Genomic DNA, 20,564 nt, shown 5'->3' on the forward strand with positions numbered 1-20,564 from the left:
ACACCAGCCAGGGCTTATTCCATATATTTTTTGATTATTTAATTCAAATTTAGGATTTAGGATTTTTAAATTGCTCGTCGGTCATGTAATCTGATAGATTACCAACAATTTTAGTTCCCTTTCCAACTGTTGGCTCTGATTATGTAATACAGTACTGACTAGAACTTTTCCTATGTTTTGGATTTAAAACTGAGAACCAGAAAATGTATAGCCCATTTTCTAATACAGATGCCAGCAATGGGGGCCCAACACCTCCCTCAGGGCATTCTCAAAAGCAGCTGAACCAGACAGTGCCACCCCACCAACACCTGGCTCCCACACTTCCCAGCCACCTGAGAGTGCCGGGGAGGGCAGCGGGAGCAGGAGCAGGAGCAGCATTGGGATACCAGTGCTTGTGATGTAAGACTGTGCCCTCTTTGCCCCATGGGAGAGATGACATCCCCTCCTTCCCAAGCCAAGGGAAGAGAGAATACCAACAGAATGACTCGTGGACGCTGGACAGGGAGACTAGACACCTCTGTCCCCAGATGGATACTTGCTCTGATGCAGAAATGCGCAGGACTCCTGACTCCTGCCAAAAGTGGTCCCTGTCTGAGCAGTCACAGAGAATGTCACGCAGGCCCCTGAGAGTTCAGCAGTGTCAGTGAACAGAGGGACTGATATTCACTCTCCCGGAGATTTCTGTTGCAGTAACACTTGCTAACACACAGTTAGAGACTGCGGTGTCCTGCACCTGGAAAAGGTGCCGTAGCTGCCTCTCAGCTTTCCTCGGTCTGTGTACTCAGAGAAAGCACAGGAAGGACTTCATTCATCCTTGCCAATCCACGTAAAGGAGAATAGAGACCAGAAGAGAAGACAAGCTATGAGAAACACAGTCAACTGGTCAACCTGAACCCATGAATAACTTTGTAGAGTACAGACAGCTACCTCTCAGAGACCTCCCAACTATTATTTAAGAAAGAAAGGAATTTCTATTTTATTGAAGTCCCTGCTTCCTTATTCAACAACTTAGCCTATGCTTTGACCAACACACTCACTGAAAAGAATATTGGCCTTCCCGCCCCCCATTCCTGGTCTCTGCATCAGAAAGCTAGATCTGGGAGAGGGAGGAGCAGGGGGTGTGTACCCCAGGTTGACGGCACTCACCTCCCCCCCGCCTCCCCCTCCCCATATATACATCAGCACTGAGCTGCAAGCCTAACCTCTGACATGGAGAAAGGCAAGGAGTTTAGGTGGAGTTGGAGATTAAACATATTAAACTAGATTGCACTATTAATACCTCAGAAAAAGCTGGAGAGGATTTTATACCTTGAAATATCATTAAAGAATTAGAAATGGAGAATTTCAGATTCCAGTTGATGGAATGGCTGGAGGAAGATAAAAACAAAGTCATATTTAGACTCGACACTGTTGAGATGCCTCATAAGCTAACTATAATTAAAAACCCTCAGAAAGCCTTGTGACTTCAGAAATCCTTTCAAGTCTCTTTTACTGCCGGTAATTTATTCTGATTCCTTTGTAATCAAATGGATTTCCAGAAAACTAAACAAAAACTGACTTCCTCCTTTCCCCATATTGTTTCTTTGTGTTCACCTTCTCATTTAAACTCATGCTCTCCCCCTCACATCCCAGGCATCTAGTCACTGCCTCCCACTCTCTCGCAACCATGCATTCTGTTCTCCTTGCCAGTTACTCCCATCTCTGCACTCCTGACTTCCCAAGCAGCTTCTTCCATACTCTCGCCCCCCATGTTAGCATTTGTGTGTCTGCGGGTGTTGCCACATGCAGCTGAGTCTTCAGATCATCCCAGATAGCCATGCCAGCCCCAGGGCTAAACAACACCCCACCCCTCCAAAAAGTTCATATCCACTTAAACTGCAAATTGTGACCTTATTTGAAAATAGACTCTTCGCAAATATAATGACAGTAAGGATCAAGATGAGTTCATACTGGATTAAAGAGGGCCCTAAGTCCAATGAGAGTGTCCCTATAAGAGACAGAAAAAAGAAGACACAGAGACTCAGAGGAGAACGCCACAAGGAGACATGAGCAGAGACCGGGCTGAGGCAGCTACAAGCCAAGCAATGCCAGGGACTGTTGGCAACCACCGGAAACTGGGGGGAAGGCACTGGACACTCCTCCATCAGAGCCTCCAGGAGGAAACAGCCCTGTGGGCACCTTGGTTTTGGGCTTCTGGCCTCTTGAGCTGGGAGAGTATCGACTCCTGGTGTTTTAAACCACCCAGTGTGTGGAAATTGTTACGGAAACCATAAAAACAAACACACCCAGCAAAGCTGCCAGTTTACTCACGGTGCACTTTTACTTCCAACTCTGTAGCCGCTGTGCCCCGCCCCCCATTGGAGGGCCTTCCCAGCCACAGGCCCAGGACCCTCACGCTGCCCCGGGGTTGCCCAAAAGCCTTGCAACAGGGTTCATCCTACCAGCCCTCCCTAATCATCTTTGCCACGTCCCATTTCTTCTAACCTGTCATCTTATTCAGAACCTAATTTTTATTCTCATCAAGGTGTTAATAGCTGAAAACACATGAAGGCAAACCTTTTGAATTGTGGCAGTAGATTGGGGGCAGGTGAAGGGCCAATCTACTAAATGGAGGGGGTGCTCTAGTTGTCTGAATTTTTAAGATGAAAGTAAGGAATTTAAAGACATTTCATACCCATAGCCATTCGAAGCTATTTATGCATCCAGCAAGTTTTTACTGAGTAGCTGTGACAGGCCACTCACTGTTCTCAGCACCTGGGATAAGCCGCAGACAGGGTACGGAAGTCTCTTATTCCCCCAAAGCATATGTACTTTTGCAGAGGGAAAACAGAAACCAAGCAAACAAGGTAACTTCAGGGAGTGATGTCTGCTGTAAAGAAAACCAAGGGGAGCGATGTGACAGAGAGTGATTGCAGGGAATGCTCCTTTAGATTGGGAATTACAGGGAGGCCTGTCCGAGGAGGTGACATTTCAGCTGAGACACAAAGGTCAAGAACAAGCTAAGCGTGCTCTCAGGAAAGACTAATCTCAGTGCAAGCACCAGGAGCAGAGTTGGCAGAGGTGGGAATGAATGTGGCACATTGAGGGGGGGGACAGCCAGAAGGCAACTGTGGCTGGAGCGTGGTGGGCGAGGGGGAGAGAGGAGAGAGACGCAGAGGGGAAGGAAGGCAGACTGTGGCAGCAGGTCCCAATGAGGAGCTTCACCTCTGTTCTAACTGCAAGGGGGGTGGTCATTAACAGGTTGTAAGCAGAAGAATGATTTACTATAATTTACACCTTAAAAACAATTGCTCCAACTGTTATTGAGAGAACGTGTGAGGCAGGAGAAAAAGCAAGGAGGCTGCTTGGGAGGTTACGTCGTCGTACAGGTGAGAGATGTTGGTGGCTCTGTCGGGATGGCAGGTGCTCTGCTTCGGGTTGCCGAGCAAAACAGGCCCCCTGCCTTCTCCTGTATGTAGTCAGGAAACAGTCAAAGGCTGTGCCACCACTGCCTGTGTGCTATAAATGTCTGTACTCATGAGCGTGCAGGAGGAGATGCTCTGTCGATGGGATCTGAAAGTATAGTGGCTTAAACGAGGTGGAAGTTTACTTTCCTCTCACATAAGAGGTGAGCCATCCAAGACATGGAGAGGGGCGGGCTTGAGCCGAACAAAATGGCAGAAGGAAGGCAGGCCATCAACAGGCTTTCGTCTCCAGGGACTAGGCGGTTCCTTCCAGTTCTTACCCCTTTTCAAGTGGAAAGACATGACCCATTTTTTTTAGAGATGTGACACAGACAAGCACTTAGCTTCCAGCTCCATCTTATTGCTCAGAATTTAGTCACATGTCCACATCAAGCTGCAAGGGAGGCTGGGAAATGTAATCTCTAGCTGAGTTGCCCTAATAAAGCTCACATGTTCTAGTATTAAATAAAGAGAGAATGAGTATTGGTGACAACTAAAAATCTCTGTCACAACATTTTTCAATATATCTATACAGTCATCTGTTATGGACTGAATTGTGTCCTCACCAAAAGTCATATGTGGAAGCCCTAAATCCCAGTACTTTGGGATATGACTGTATTAGGAGATGGGGATTTTAGAGAGAGGTTAAATGAAGGCTTAAGGGTGGAGCCCTAATCCAATATGAATGTTGTCCTTATACGAAGAAAAAGAGACACACAGGTGTGGACACACAGAAAAAAGGCCACCTGAGGACACAATGAGAAGGCAGCCGTCTACACGCCGAGGAAAAAGGCCTCAGCAGAAAACAAACCCACCGACACCTGGATCTTGGACTCCCGGGCTTCAGAACTGTGAGAAACAAGTTTCTGTTGTTTAAGTCACCAGCCTGTGGTATTTTCCTGTGGCAGCCCTAACAGGCCAATACACCGTCCTTCTGGCTAGTGGTCACGAGGCAGGCAGTTCCTCAATCCTCATCCTTACCCGCATCACAGCGAATTTGTCTGGGTAGAAAGATTAGACAGAGAAAGTTTGGGCAGTTTACTGTCTCTGCTTCCAAACTTTCTTGGAGCTCAGCCTTTGGCTCTGGGAGACCCCTCGATACCCTTGAAACAAGCACCCCATTTTTCAAGTTGGTAGCTGGAAAAATTCAACAGAGGAGATAGAAAATATTTATCTAAAAAGATCAACTTCTTATGATAGAACTTTCATATGCCTGCAACATGTGGATATTTTCATGCACAACCAAAATGTAAGTTTTATTTAATTCTAGTTTACAATGTCAAAATTCTGTATTTTCAATGTCAACAATATTTGGGGGGAACACATTGAAACCACTTAAAAATATTTGATCACTTATTCATGCGTGAGAAAAACATTGATCAGTTGCCTCCCGCATGCACCTAGACTGGGATCAGACCCTCGCCTAGCTTTGTGTCCTGCCGAGGGGTCAAACGTGAAACTTTTGGGCACGTAGGATGATGCTCCAACCAACCGAGCCACCTGCTCAGGGCAGGGGAAGGTTTGTGTTTTGGGGGTTTTTTTTTTTTATGTGCCTTAGAAGCTGTAAGTGAAGTCAAGAAGCTACTATCTCCTCCCTTAGAAAAAAAGAATTCTAAATTAGGTAAATGCCTTACAGAGGGAAACCCATGCTGGTGAAACTGGAACAAAGGGGGGATCCTTGGAAATCTTTTCCTTTTACCTTTTTTTGCACTTGCGACTCCAGAGAAAACCAGGTTTGCTAAAACAACCCCAGCAGATCCCTCACTTTCCAGCCCCCTCCCACTTGCCTGCCGCCCTGCCTACCTTCCACCTTTCCCCTCCCATCTTTGTCTCCCCATGGGCAGCAGCTCTCTGACTCCCAGGAGCCATTGGAGATATTTTTAGTCTTCCCCCCAGGAAAATTTTCTCCCTTTAAGATCTTTGGAGGCCATTCTCTTTGCTTTTAGATCCATAGTTTTTCTTTTGGGTTTCGTATTATTGTGCTGTGTGTTTATGCAAGGCTATGTATGTCTGTTATAGATATGATACTGTTAAATGGTACTGCCAAAAAATTTGATTTGTAAATTCGAATGGAGACTGTCAAAGGGCCCTATTTAATTGGCTTAAAGCAAATGAGCACTCATGCACATTGGAAAAATAACAGAAACTAATGCAATTACTTCTAAAGTGCACATGATCTAGGATTAACCTTTAGCAAAGAAAAACCACCTTAAGGATGTTGGTTGAATTAAAGAAATGCAGTTGTCTACAGCCCTCTAGCTTTGGAGCTGGCAGACCAGACGGGAAGCCAGGAATAAGGCAGAGAGACCTTACTGTGTCATTTTATGACAGAGGCACACAAGATGCCTCAGTTTAAGGTCCAGACACTTGTGACAAAGCCTGATTCGAATTTTATGGTGACTGGAAATGACTGCACATGTAGAATAAGATGTGTGTTTGGTAAAAGAAGGTATGAGGAATGGAAGTGTATTTTTGTTTAAAAAAAAGAAAGTAATTTTATTCTAAAGTAAATGCAACAACGAAACAGGACAAAAGATGCATGGTTTATAAAAGTTGCAGAAAGTTTGTGTGTGTTGTGGAAGTTTTGTAGAAATGGGATTTTGAGAAAGAAATCTCATCCAAATGAAGACTGGAATAGGTTTATTTAACTTCAAGTATGCTGATACAGATTTGGAATTTGAGTTTCTGCCACTGTTAAAAGGACAAAAGTTTTTTTTCTTTTCCATGCTGTTGGTATGTTTTAGTAGGAAATTATAAAGGGGATGTCTCTTTACAAAAGGAGGAAATAAGACGAAGGAGGCCTATCTGACGTTTAGAAAGTGCATTTCAATTCAGTTGCCCTCCCTCAAGAATAAACATGTGTAATGATGATGCATATATATTCTTATTGGGCAGAAGCATTCCCGTGTCCAAGGGTTACAGCTACAGCAGTTACTAAATTACTTCTAGAAAGGAGTTTTGCTGCTCAGAAAATCCCCCGAGTCCCGCAAGAGAAGGGGAACCCATTTCACCAGACAAATTCTATACCAGCCACGCAGCACTCGGCTGACACTGTGGTACTGTCATTGTGCTTATTGTCCCCTGTCCTCTGGTTTTATAGAACAAACTGACAAGACAGGTAAAATTCAATTGGTAACACTTGTTGAATCTTTTCATCTGCCTTGGCCTAAAGCTCTTCACTTGGTATTGCTTAACTTAAGATGTATTCCTTTTGCTAAATATTGATTGTTCTCTTCTAAAATTGGCACTGGGAGACCTGTCCTATGAACCTAGATCAGGGACTGTGAGAACCTTTGTTATTAAGATGACCGTCTAACTTATTGCAAAGAACGTACAGAGGCTCTTGAAATCAACGCAAGCTTGTAGAGCAGCCTTCCCACAGAGCGCTCCTGGGAGACGAAGACAGTGACCATTGCAGCCTACAGCTGGATTTGTGGTCCATCAGAGAGGACACCTCCAGGAGGACTCCCCCAGAGAGGCGGGGCCACACTGGGTATTGCTGACTCATCCCTGAGCTGCAAGGTTACAAGGCACTGATAAGTAAATAAGTGTTTTTAATAAATAAATAAATATATTTGATCATTTAGAATGTGTGACATACTTTGTTGTTGTTTAGGGGATTTTTTTAGTGGTTTTGTTTTTGTTGTCTAGTTTATGAAACAGTCCACCGGAGGCTGAGGAAAGTTCACCGTTTGGGAGAGGGTCTGTGCAGGGGAAGCCAGTGCTCTCCTGCAGAGCAAGGAAGAAGACCGCTCGAATAAAATTTCATTAAGGTTTATTACTTGGCAATGATCAGTTATGAAACCGTTCTGTTGAGTAAGTCCATCAGGAAAGGGCTTCCCTTTTCTCTTTAACCGCTGCCTTGCAACCAGGTTTTGTGGCCTCTCCCTCCATCAGGATCTATTCTGAATTTGGGGCAGACCCATTGATTTTAGTGACAAGTCTCATTTCAGCAACTGCACCTGTACTTCATGCATTAAAATGTCCAAGCCGGTCCAGTCTGACACCCACCTCACACCCAGTTCCGAAGGCTGCCTGGCCCTGGCTCAGGCCTTCCTTGCTGGGGAGTGGGGGAGGAGTGTGGTCAGTGTCTTTACCCTTCCTCCACCTCCTCTGTCTTCTCTATCTTCTGGATGTCCCCAGGCTACCTCAAGGGAAGAGTGCAGAGGGCAGAGGGCAGCAAATCTCCCTGAAGCTAACTATTGGATAGGGCAGCCAGGCCCTGTGCCTCTGCCTCTTATGATGGCGGAGTCCAAATGTTGGTTCTTTCACAGGATACACCTGTGGGCTATTCAGAAGCTTCAGGCAAACCCCACATTGCACAGTTCCTTGAGGCAAGTGGCACAGTCTCTGGCTGACCTCTAGCAGCCGCGCCCCCCCACACACACCTCTTCCCCCTAGCCCCATGGCCTCTTACTATTGTAGTCCCTTTATTGTACAAAAGACTGTCCAGATAACTGAGGTCCCCTCATTATAACTTCATCCCACTGTCCTTTCCATGGTTGACAACGGCCCACAGGAAGTTTGCCATGCCCACTAATGGGAGGGCAGACTACAATCACTTCTTCCTTTCTCTCCTCTTCCCACTGTTTGCAGGCTGCCCAAGCCAACCTTTTGCCTTCTGAATTCTCCAGGGGGAAGCGCTTGGTTCATGCATTCAATATTTATCACGCACTTATACGTGTAAAGCATCGTTCACCAATCTCTATACTCACTGCCCACCCCGGCACCAACTCTAGGAGACACTTGTCACGCTCCTCCAGGAGCTCTCACCCCACCTGTCCGCTGTCCTGGACTGTGCATTCCTGCTGCCCGGCGAGCCTTCAGGCGGGGTGGGCGCCAGACTACGCTTCCACTATGTTCATGGCCCCTCTCGTTCGCCTTTGGAAGAAATCCAAAGCAATCTCCCCCCCAGGTCTAGCACCTCTATTTCATGAGTCCCTGCTCACCCTTTTGAATCTAGTCTTCTGTAAATGGTAAAATGAGTTGAGGAGTACTGGTGTTTTTCTGCTATTTTCCACTGAGTCCAACCTAGCTGTGTCTAACATTTCTGTCTAAAATGTGCTTTCTGTTAGCTTTGAGGCATTCTCCAAAATTCTAATGCACCGACATGCCCTACACAATACCCAGTTGCAAATAAATCTGGCTCTGAGGTACTTTTTGTTTCTTTGTGGGGGTGGCAGGGGAATCTCGGCAAGCAGGTAAACCCATGTCTTTGGCCTCAACAGTCTATGACTAAGGCTGTATTTCCTTTCATATATACAAACTACTGCATGTTTGTGTAGTTAGGTAAAAAATTTAATGATTATTCAGACGTGAAGAAAAAAGCTATCTTTATTTTCCACATCTGGTCTAACTTTCCCCCAAGCCCCAAAGTTGAGCGGGATGACAAAGCTCACCCAGAGCCAATGAGGATGCACAGGGCACTCGAAGGAGCACTGCGTACAGTTGTGAGGTCGACTCTTTCCTCGCTGCCACGACGCCCCATCAACTCCTGCTCACGCAGAACCCATTTGGGAAAGGGGAGGGGAGGGGAAAGGTCTCTGAATGACTGAGCCTTTAACCCACACAGGACTGTTTCGATTTGAAACAGAATGGCTCGACCAGAACAGACTGAGCTGTCTGGAACTGGCAAGTTGGGGCACCAGCTCGGCCCCAGCCTGCTTCCCCGGCTCAAGGCAGCATGGCTCACGCTCCGTCTTTCCTGAGCACGTACAGAGAATGCGGGCACCATTTAGGCAACAGCTTAACACCATTATGTTCATTGGAATCCACATGTATGAGAGTTTCTTAAGTTGGATTTCCTGACTTTTTTTGTTACATTTCCACATCATTGTTTTCAGTGTTTAGTATTAATTTCACATTAAACGCAGCTCTAATGTTAGCCCAAAAAAGTCCACGTTTGCTCTTCTCCTTCGGCCATTCCAAATAAGTCCGCTGTGTCATGAGAGACTTCAGCTTGTGATACTTGCTAGGAATGTCGTTCTGTGGAATGGGTTCCAGCAAGATCAGGATTAAGTTGTCCGATCCTTCATGAAAGAGATTGTGGTGGGCAAAGTAGAGTTCATAATGGCACCACTCGCTCTGAACAAAGTTGGGAGACAGAACAAAGATGGACTTGTAACTTTTCTCAATGCAGTTTATGATATTTTCCACAATGCTCTTGCCAGGAACAAAGTTCCTCTCATGGAGACAAATCTGTATACCTTCTTTTTCTAGGCAAGGTACCAGTTCACCCTTCACCCAGGCAGAGTCATGTTCGCTGTAGGAAATAAAAGCGTGGAACTGCAGGGTTCTCTGGAGTTTGTCTAAGGGTATGTTCCTAGCCCTGCGCCGGGTCTGGGTCCACTGACACACCATCCTGAGATACCAGGGCAGATCCAGACAGATACAGAGGACAGTCAGAGTAACAGCCAGCGCCAGTCCAGTCACCCCAATGGTGACAATCAGCAGAGCTGTGTTGCAGGTTAATGGAGACACGTGAAAATCCTTCAGTAGGGTCCCCTTGTAGCTTTCTGGGTAGTCACACTGATAAGAGTCAGGCCAACCCTCTACCACCCCACTTGACACTTGGCCTATACTTTGGATAAACTCTCTGAGCTCACATGTACATTGGAATGGATTGTGCCCTGCGTTTACGGACCTCATCTTCTGGCAGTTCTGGAAGAAATGAGCTGATGGGTTGGAAATTGAATTATAGTCAATGATCAGTACAGAGAGGCTGCCAAAGGTACCACATCCAGGCAGGTGGACTAAGGAGTTGAAAGCAACATTGAGTTCTTGCAAATCTTCCAGACCGGTGACATCTTCAGGGATCCTTGTTATTCTATTATTGTGAAGGTCAAGAACCCTGACCCTGGAAGGCAAACAACTGAACACAGAGTCAGTAAGTACATTTGAGGACAAATTTAACACCACTATACTCCCAACCCAAGTGCAATTTCGGTCACGTCTATCATATTCCAAATAATTCCAGCTCACGTCCAGTATTTCCAAAGACGGCATATTCTTAGTCATGAGACCCACCTTGAAAAGGTCTTTTAATTCATTCTTTTGTAAGATCAGGGTCTCCAATCTAACTAAAGTGGAGCACTTTTGAAAAATACTATCTGTGAAAACATTCCGGGTAAAGTTCAAGACCTTAAATGTGCTTGTGGTTTGAGGGCAAAGCATGTGTATAAAATGTGTATCTGATATGGTTAACATCATGATGTTCATCTCGGAAAACACCGTGTATAATGCCGTCTGCGAAAAAAGAAAAACTCTGTTCGTAACATGTTCGATTGTCAGTGCTTTCAAAGAAGTTTCAGGATAAGTAAAATCTTCCTCATCAATGCTTTCAACAATTGTGAGATTGTAAATATTGAGGTATTCTACAGGTCTGGGCCAAAGGAACTGAAACACTATGACCAAGCATTGCCAAGTAGTTTCCACATGGTTGAGTGTAAAATTCAGTAAATTCGGACCTCTTGTTAATTGTGATAAAAATGTAATAAAAACTGGACAGTTCATACCATTCAACTTAATATTACTCAGTTGCAGGCATCTCAAACTGTTAACTGATATGTTTGCTTGAACAGAGAAGATATTATTTGGGTGAAAAACTAGGTGAAGTGTTTTTGTGTTCAGAATTTGAAGGCTCTCTGTCTCATGTTCTTTCATGTAATAACCTCCCAAATCCAGGAGGATGCCACTTAGATGCAAGTGAGCAATTGGTAGCAGATCCAATGGTTCTAACTTCTTAGCACTTAATCCCAAGAAATTCAGTTGAGTCAGGTTACCAAATTCCTTACAGATGGGCAGGGCATCAAAGTCATTGAATGAGAGGTCTAAATGCTTGAGACTGCTGATAGGATGGCAGGAGATCTTCTGCAACTGATTGTGCGATAAATCCAAATATTCCAAATCCTGGTTGAACTTGAAAATGCTAATATCAAGGCACTGGAGTCTATTATGGGAAAGCCTCAGAACTTTCAGCTGTGAGAGAAAGCTGATGTCAGCCAGGTGAAGCTCAGATATATAGTTCTGGGACATATCTAAGACTTCGGTTTTCGGTGGCAGGCCTTTCAGAACACGAGTAAGGCCTTGGTTTGACTTGTTTACTGTGAAGGCACTTTCATCAGACAACTGGACTGTGGTTCCAACTATTAAGATTACGATGTACACAAAATGAAAGCTTCCGACAGTGGTTTTTCTGTCCTCCGTCATGATGTGGAAGTGGCTATGTTCCAAAAGGTTGTTGCTGTTCTTCAGAGCATCTTGGTAAGCACCCACATTCTAGAAAAGAAATGTACAGTACGACGTATAAAGATTGGGTGATTGTTCTCAACTCTCTGCTTACAAAACACAAAACCTCAATTATTTCTTTATTCACGATTCCCATAAGATGGGTATGTGTTTTTCCAACTCACGTTAGACCAGAAGCAGCATGTTCAGAGAGACAGGATTCAGCACTTGATCATCTGCTAAACATCAAGTTCCCACAGCTGGCACACTGATAGAACATAAAAGACGGATACATGTTAATGAGCACATTGAGGAAGTCAGAAGGCAGGTCAGGCTAAAAGCTGCTGTGTGGGGGAAAGAACAGTTTCCCACAGCCCTCTGTGGGACCCCCACAGGACCTCTGACTATACTACAACATGGCCTAGATACTGATGTTCGTGACAACTGGTGAATGAGAAGATGACCTGGCTGAGGGGTGGAGGCAGGTACACAAGCCCACGGACCCCGTATTTGTGACCAGAACAACGGGTTGGAAATTTGAGAGTCACTGGACCGCATTCAAGACTTTAGAAAACCATCTAGGAGCCCCCAGGGAACCAGAGCAGGCAACAACACAAGTGCAACTTTGTGTAGCAGGAATAACTGGGAGAAGACTTTGACTAGCTGTCGAGTTCAGTTTTCCTAACAGAAGGATCCACTGTTCATCACCTGAGGGTGTGTTGGAATAGAAAAGCAGTTAAGAGATGAGTACAATTTCAATTCACCATTCTTTGGAAGAGTAAGCACTCTTCTGGGTTGTAACACTTCATTACAAAGTGGCATATTTTTTCTTTAAAATTATTTTTATGATAAAATTATTTAAATATGTACAAACATAAAACAAATATGTATTGAGTGCCTACTATGTGCTTGGCATTGGTGGCAGACCACAGCCCTGACCTCACGGAGTCTGTAATGTGGCAGAGCTACGACTGCAAGTGGACCAGGCCCCTGCGTTCCTTTTTTTAACCAAAATCCTTTTTCTTAATCCCTTTACCTCTTTCACCCAATTCCCCAAACCCTCTCCCCTCTGGCATCCAGCAGTCTGTTCTCTCTTTCTATGAGTCTGTTTCTCTTTTGTTTGCTTGTTTACTTTGTTCTTCAGGTTCCACATGTAAGTGAGATAATATGGTATTTGTCTTTCCCTGAATGACTTATTTCACTTAGTATATAATTACCTTCTAGGTCCATCCATGCTGTTGCAAATGGTAAGACTTCATTCTTTTTATGGCCACATAATATTCCATTGTGTGTGTGGGTATCACAGATTTTGATCCACTTGTCTATTGATGGGCACTCGGGCTGCTTCCATATCTTGGCTATTATTGCACTGCAATAAACATGGGGTGCATATAGTCTTTCAAATTAGTGTTTTGGGTTTCTTCAGGTACATACCCAGAGGTGGAATTGCTGGGTCATGAGGCATTCTATTTTTAATTTTTTGAGGAAACTGCATACCACTTTCCACAGCAGCTACACCAGTCTGTGTTCCCACCACCAGTGGACTAGGGTTTCCTTTTCTCCACATCCTCACCAGCACTTGTTATTTGTTGATTTCTTGATGACAACCACTCTGACAGGTGTGAGGTAACATCTCATTATGGTTTTAATTGGCATCTCTATGATGATTGGTGACATTGAGCATCTTTTCCTATGTCTCTAGGCCATCTGTATGTCCTCTTTGAAGAAGTGCCTATTCAGGTCCTCTGCCCACAAAATGGCATATTTTTTAAAGCCAATTATACTTCAATTTTTAAAAAATGGCATGTGAAAGAATTTTAAATATCAAAAAAAATTAGAAATGTCATATGGATAAAAGTCCCTCACCCTGTCCTCCCATACAGCCTCTTCCAGTTGTTCACCAAAATAACCGTGAAAACACAGAAACACTTGAGAAAACACCTTGCCACCTAAAACATAGAAAGATGGAAAATTAATGGCGGGATTCAAAAGCATTGACACTCATGAAAAAGAAACCGAGCTGTGTTCAGGGAAGTCCAGTGTACTCAAGCTTTGTCTCAGGAAAATAGACTCCCCAACAAGAGGTATGAATACATTTTAACCCGCTCTGTGTTTGTCTCTGATTCGAACACCAAGGGTGAACAACAAACTAGGTAATTAAGTAGTTTTTCTGTCCCCCCAGTGGTACCGACATGGGTGGGTCACAACACTGAGTTTTCCTTCTACGCCACCATCCTCCAGATCCTCATCACACAATGACAGACATTGAGGTAGCAGCTGAGCAAGGAGTACTCTTACCACTTCCATTCAACACACTATATGGGAAGTCCTGGCCAGAGTCAATTAGACAACAAAAAAAAAGGATCCAAACTGGGAAGGAAGAAGTAGAAAGTACCTCTGTTTTCAGATGGTATGATCGTACGTGTAGAGAATCCTAAAGAGTCCACCAAAAAACTTTTAGAGCTAATCTACAAATTCAGTAAAGCTGCAGGATACAAAGCCAAACAAAATCAGTTGTTTCTCTATACACTAACAACAAACTACCTGGAAAAGAAATAAACAAAACAATCTTATTTACAATTGCATCAAAAAGAATAAAATACATAGGAATAAATTCAACAAAGAAGATGAAAGACCTATACACTGAACACAGAAGACTTTGAAGAAAGAAATTGAAAACACAAATAAAGGGAACGATATCCTGTGTTCATGGGTCAGAAGAAAAAATATTGTTAAAAATGTCCACACTACCCAAAGCCATCTGTAGCTTCAATGCAATCATTATAAAAATTCCAATGATATTTTTCTCAGAAATAGAAAAAAATTCTAAAATTCCTATGGAACCACTAAAGACCCCAAATAACCAAATAATTCTGAGACAGAACAAAGCTGGAGGCATCACACTTCCTGATTTCAAACTATATCACAAAGCTGTGGTAATCAAAACAGTGTGGTGTTCACATAAAAAAAAAGACACACATGGACCAATGGAACAGAATTGAGAACTCAGAAAAAAACCCATGCATAAACTGTCAGCTAATATTTAACAAGGGAGTCAAAAATACTCAATAGGGAAAGGATAGTCTCTTCAGTAATTGGTGTCAGGAAAACTGTATATGCATGTGCAAAAGAAAAGTTTGACCCCTGTCTTATCCCACTCACAAAAAATTTACTCCAAATGGATAAAAACTTAACTATAAGACCTAAAACCACAAAACTCCTAGAAGTAAATACAATATCAGCTTCTCCTAGAAGAAAACCTGACACTGGTCTTCGTAATGATTTTCTGGATCTAACACCAAAAATAGAAGCAACAAAAATGAAAATGAAAAAGTAGGATTATATCAAAATAAAAGGCTTCTGCAAAGCAAAAGGAACAATCAACAAAATGAAAAGTCAACGTACACATTGGGAGAAAACACACATGAACCATGTTATCTGATAAGGGGTTAATATCCAAAATATTTAAGGAACTCATATAACCCTATAGCAAAAATGTAAAACCACAACCAAATAATTCAATTACAAATTGGCAGAAAACCTAACCAGACATTTTTCCAAAGAAAGCATACAAATTGCCAATAGGTACATGAAAATATGCTCAATATCACTAATCATTGGGGAAATGCAAATCAAAATCACAATGACATGTCACCTCACACCTGTTGGAAAGGCCATTATTAAAAAGACAAGAGAGCCCTGGCTGGTGTGTCTTAGTTGGTTGGAGCATCATCCCATAAAATGAAAAGTTGCTGGTTCCATTCCTAGCCAGGGCACATACCTAGTTTATGGATTCCATCCCTGATTGGTCCCCAGTTGGGACGTGTAGGGGGGTCAGCCAGTTGATGTTTCTCTCCTCATATTGATCTCTCTCTCTCTCTCTCTCTCTCTCTCTCTCTGTTTCAAAGCAATAAAACAATGTCCTTCAGTGAGGATTAAAAAAAAAAGATAAAAGACAACAAGTGTCAGCAAGGATGTGGAGAGAAGGGACCCCTTGAGCACTTTTGGGGAATGTACATTGGTGCAGCCACTATGGAAAATAATAAAGAGTTTCCTCAAAAATAATAAAAATGGAACTACCATATGATCCAGCAATTCCATTTCCAGGTATATATCTAAAGGAAATAAAATCATTATCTCAAAGATGGGGTGCCCCCATGTTTGTTGACACGTTACTCATGATGAAACATGGAAACAACCTAAGTGTCCATCGACGGATGAATGGGTAAATAAAATTATATATATATACAGGGTCCAGCAGAAATAATGCTTCTTTTGTATTACAAAATCTTTTATTTCAAAATCATAAGCATGTACTTCTATAACATAGCAATATCACACTCAAGCACATCATATGGCATTTTAGGTGAGATGTTCAAATTAAAACTATAAATTATTACACCCATATTATTACCCTACCAACCACACTCAAGCAGGCCTTACTTCTGCTGGACCCTCTATGTATATGTCAAGTCATTAGCAACCGTAGCACAATATTTCTTCTGCCCTGGTAGCAGAAGCTGCTGAACGAATTTTGCCACAAGGTGTTTCATGCCATAGTCCTGCATCAAAATCTGGGACACAGTGGTTTTGGAATCCCCACATCAGCGTCTAGTTCTCACACTGTCAGGTGGCTGGTCTTTGTTGATTGCAGCCTGTACACATTCAACATTCTCAGGTGTTCTGCTTGTTGCAGGCCTTCCAGAATGTGGGTCACTTTCAACAAACTCTCAGCCATCCTTGAAGCATTTGCGCCACACTTTTATTTGCCCTGCACTGATTGCATTGCCCCTGAAAGCCTTACAAATCATCCAAATAGTTTCCACAGAGGAATGTTCAAGCTTAACGCAAAACTGGATGCAGATTTGTTGCTCTACTTGCTCAGTCATTTTGAATGCAATAGCCACACAGCACACATGCTCACTCAACAGTGTCTACCGCCCCCACTGACTAGTACAGTGAAGTGACTAGTACATTGTTCACGCAAGTGCTTTCCAGTCCACTCTCCTTGGCTGCCTGGTTACAAACCACTCTTGTTATATTAACAATGGCTGTACTTTTCCCAGACGGGGTGTGTGTGTGTGTGTGTGTGTGTGTGTGTGTGTGTGTGTACTACCCTGATACCTTGATGGCATTACACTAAGTGAAATATGTCAGAGAAAGACAAATACTGTAGGATCTCACTTATACGTGGAATCTAAAAAAGCCAAAAAAAGGTAGTTGCCAGGAGCTGGGAGGTGAGGAAATGGGGAGATGGTGGCCAAAGGGTACAAACTTCTAGCTGCAGGACAAATGCATTCTGGGGATCTCAGGTGCAGCCCAGGGACAAGAGTTTATTTAACAGCATTATACCACATACTTAAATGTTGCTAGAAGAGGAAACCTTAAATATTCTCACCACAAGAAAAAGTAATTATGTGAGGTGATTGATGTATTAACTAACCTTAGTGTGGTAATCATTTTGCAATATATATGTTATCAAATGATCACATTGTAGACCTTAAACTTACAGAATGTTATATGTCTATCATAGCTCAATGAAGACAGGAGAAAACGAACTGGGCGAGAGGTAGGGAGGAACTCAAATGGGCACACTGTATTCTGAGATGCGTAAGCCACACACAGTACTTGTGAAGGGGAGAGGAGATAAGAACACTTGCAGCTTTATTCATCAGGGATTACAGTTTGCATACACAAGACTCCATTACATCAAAGTATCAGAGAATCTGGGCAACAGGATAAGAGAAGCTGCTGCTTTATACTACTGAAAATAAATCACTCATGATGAAAATATAACTGATAAGAACACTTATGCACTGAATAATATTGCATCAGAATTTACAAAGTATAAATGCTAAAAACACAAGGAGACATTAATAGTTAAATTATTTAGTGTATTTCTCTGGGTTATAGTTAGATTAATTAGCAAAAAAGTAAACATAATGGAGGATTTGAATAAAATAATTAATAAAAGTTAAACAAAGACTTATAAACTTTGTACCTCCTAAAAGAGAACGTTGTATATCTAAATTTCCAGTGTTCATGGAGCATTTACTAAAATTAACTGTTCCTTAGGTTAAATAAATTTGTTAATAAATACTCTAAAGCAAATATTTTTGAAGTCACATTTCTCGCTACAAAACAAACTTTTCCAACTACTTTTTTAAATGTTATAAATATTTTCTGGATCAAGAAAATCACATTTTTAATTGGAATTATGAGAGCCAACAGGATGATGCGAACTAGCACCAGCCTCCTGCTCTGACCTAACCCCCCCGCCCCCAGATGAAAACACACACACGCACACACGTAAAAGCAAGAAGGGAAGTTCTCAGGGAACTGAATCCAGGAGGAGTCTCTGAAGTTCACACACATACTGCACTACGACAGACAGAATAACTAGCTTCACAAAGATGTCCACCCCCTAATTCTGGAACTTATGAACATGCTGTTACATGGAAAAAGGGAATGAACATTCCAGCTGGAGTTAAGGTTGCTAATCAGCTGACCTGAAAATGGGAAGGATATCCTAATATAATCACCCGAGTCCTGACGAGTGGAAGAGGGAGGCAGAAATAACGACTGTCATTTACTACTTGCTGGCAGAAATGAAAAATTAGACAACCTGTCTGAAGGGCAATTGGGTCAGCTACATAAATTCTTCAAACATTTGCTTACCCTTATTGTAGCAATCCCAGTTCTCAGAATAGTCTTCTAAAGGAATTAACAAAGATATGCTTAAAAATATTACTATGATGATGCTCATGACATAATGAAAAGTAGAAAAAAATGATAATGTCTAGTGTAGAAAATGGTTTAATCAATTATGGCACACTCGTAACATGGAATAGCATGTGGTCTCCAATATTGCACTTTTGGGAAAAATAAGGTCTACTGTACAAAGTTACATGAATAAAAGAATACAACATTGTACATATGGTAGAACTCTATTTTTGTTAAATATGATTAAAACCTCACATATACACAAAGCTTAGGGACAGAAGGAATGGTAAGAAAGGTATCAAATGCAGGCAGTGGTTATCTCTGGATCTCTGAATCATAAAATTAACTTCCTTTCTTATGCTTTTGTATATTTCCAAAATTTCTAATTCTGAACATCTTTTATACATCAAAAAAAGGTTTGTCTTAAAATACAGCTAATGTAAAAGTATTTTATATTTAAAGAGACATGCTTGTATGACCTGTATAGAGAGAGAACTCCTTCCACATGTTGTAGATAATTGGCATTTATGAATGAGAACCTACCTAGAAGTTCCTCTGTGGCGGCTGTGTTCAGGGAACTGTAATTCAGCCACTAATTGGCTTAGAGCCACCAATCAGCTCTAAGGGCGGAGTTGATCAGCTGCCCTTAGAGCTGATTCCTTCAGGAGCATTTATGCCCTCAAGCAGTTCCCAGTGTGTACACTTAACAAACCAGCCAGGAGCTTTTATAGTTAAGAAAAAATAAAGGAGAGAAAAAAGGGAGATAAGAGTGGATGATTGGAGAGTTCACAACTTTTTTTTAAAGTAAGTAAAAAGAGATAAAAAGGAAAAAGATGTTTCTTCTTTTTCTTTAATGCATCAAATGAAAAGAGGGAGAAAAAAAAGACAGGTGGAAGCAGCTCTCTTTTAAGACAAAAAAAAAAGCCACAGTAAAGAGGATCTATGAAAATTAAAATTATAAGGGAAGATGAGAAAAACGTGGAGGTAAGTGAGACACCATAATCAAGTCAACAAGTGTGCAAGAGAAACACTGTTGTGCTTGTCAAAGTCCAGGCGAGAGACCCAGAGAAAGGCCAGTCCGAGGTCAGCCCCGGCCATTTCCTTCACACAACTGTTTGTTCAGAGTGTACGACGAGCCAGGACTTTGCTGGGCGTTAGGCACTGGGGATATAAATCTGAATAACACCAACATAATCCCTGCTTTCCAAATGCTTATAAATTAGTGACAGATACAAATAAGCAATTATAGAGCCACATGACAGGGGAGACAAAATATTCCCGTCTGCGATAAAGATGCATCATATGTGATAGGCACCATACCGGTGGCATAAACTACTTTGTTACTGAAAAAAAGGAACTAGAGAAAGGTGAAAAGACAAAAGGTAGTAGACGAAAGCAGAAGAAATAAATGTTTCTTCGGTTAGTTTTTCCCTTAACTATAACTACAAGTGCTTTTCATGATAGTCATATCTTTATCTTTGTTACATATTTAAAGGGACATGTGCAACATTAAAATAAAAACACTTCAAATCAATCATCTTGCAAAAATGTCAAAAAAAGTTACATATTTCCTATACAATCGCTAGCATTTTCTTCCTTGTTTGAAGTAATTATGTCATGATTTGAAAAAGCCACAAAAGCCTGCTTACTTACCGAGATTTCTTTCTCAGGAGAAGAGAAAATAACTCACAAATGCAGAAAAATAAGTGCCTGACGAAGTGAAAGCCCTTTAAAGCAATACCATAGAGACGGGTTGGGGCCATCTGTTGGATCTTCCTGGAATTACTCCTATTGCTGAATTTCCCTTTCAAAGGTTACACACAGTTCAAAGCTGTGAGTAAGCAGGTTTCTATGGGTTACAGACTAGAACAGTAACCTGATTTTTAAATCATATGAGCGAGCAGTTTGCGACAATTTCAGTGTGAAGAAAGCTGTTTCTAACGTAAGATTTATTAGTAAGAGTTTGCAGCCTGTATGTGAAATTGTCACCCGAGTGGAAACTTACTGAACTTTGCCTGTTTTCTATCATCACCGTACTTAACACTTCCGAAATTATTGCAATTACATTATTGAGCAATTCTGGAGCACTATCTTAGCTGGATGAGGTACGTTAAAATAAAATAAGCTCAGGTCCAAGATTTTTTTTAAGTCACCTTTCAAGGAAAGTTTAGT

General features: G+C 42.2%; 1 protein-coding gene across 4 annotated transcripts; it reads right to left on the bottom strand.

The window, feature by feature from the left end:
* Window positions 1-7,091: 7,091 nt before the first annotated feature.
* On the bottom strand, window positions 7,092-20,244 carry TLR6 (toll like receptor 6). Of its 4 annotated transcripts, XM_036019794.1 has the most exons (4): window positions 20,046-20,085; window positions 13,536-13,618; window positions 11,855-11,929; window positions 7,092-11,720 (listed from the first exon to the last, which is right to left on the bottom strand). In XM_036019794.1, exon 4 carries the CDS (start codon window positions 11,649-11,651, stop codon window positions 9,261-9,263), a length of 2,391 nt encoding a protein of 796 aa, XP_035875687.1. In that variant the 5' UTR covers window positions 11,652-11,720; window positions 11,855-11,929; window positions 13,536-13,618; window positions 20,046-20,085; the 3' UTR covers window positions 7,092-9,260. The 4 variants fall into 4 exon arrangements, with proteins under 4 accessions (XP_035875687.1, XP_035875701.1, XP_028363908.1 ...); XM_036019808.1 differs by lacking the exon at window positions 11,855-11,929; XM_028508107.2 differs by lacking the exons at window positions 11,855-11,929; window positions 13,536-13,618 and having other exon boundaries at window positions 20,046-20,244.
* Between the last annotated feature and the right edge of the window lie 320 nt (window positions 20,245-20,564).

This window comes from Phyllostomus discolor, chromosome 1 (assembly GCF_004126475.2).
Source record: "Phyllostomus discolor isolate MPI-MPIP mPhyDis1 chromosome 1, mPhyDis1.pri.v3, whole genome shotgun sequence".
NCBI lineage: Eukaryota > Metazoa > Chordata > Mammalia > Chiroptera > Phyllostomidae > Phyllostomus > Phyllostomus discolor.

What these genes read in the sequence shown, in the direction of transcription:
- TLR6 (XM_028508107.2), bottom strand. Translation starts at nt 11,651, where the DNA reads ATGACGGAGGACAGAAAAACCACTGTCGGAAGCTTTCATTTTGTGTAC.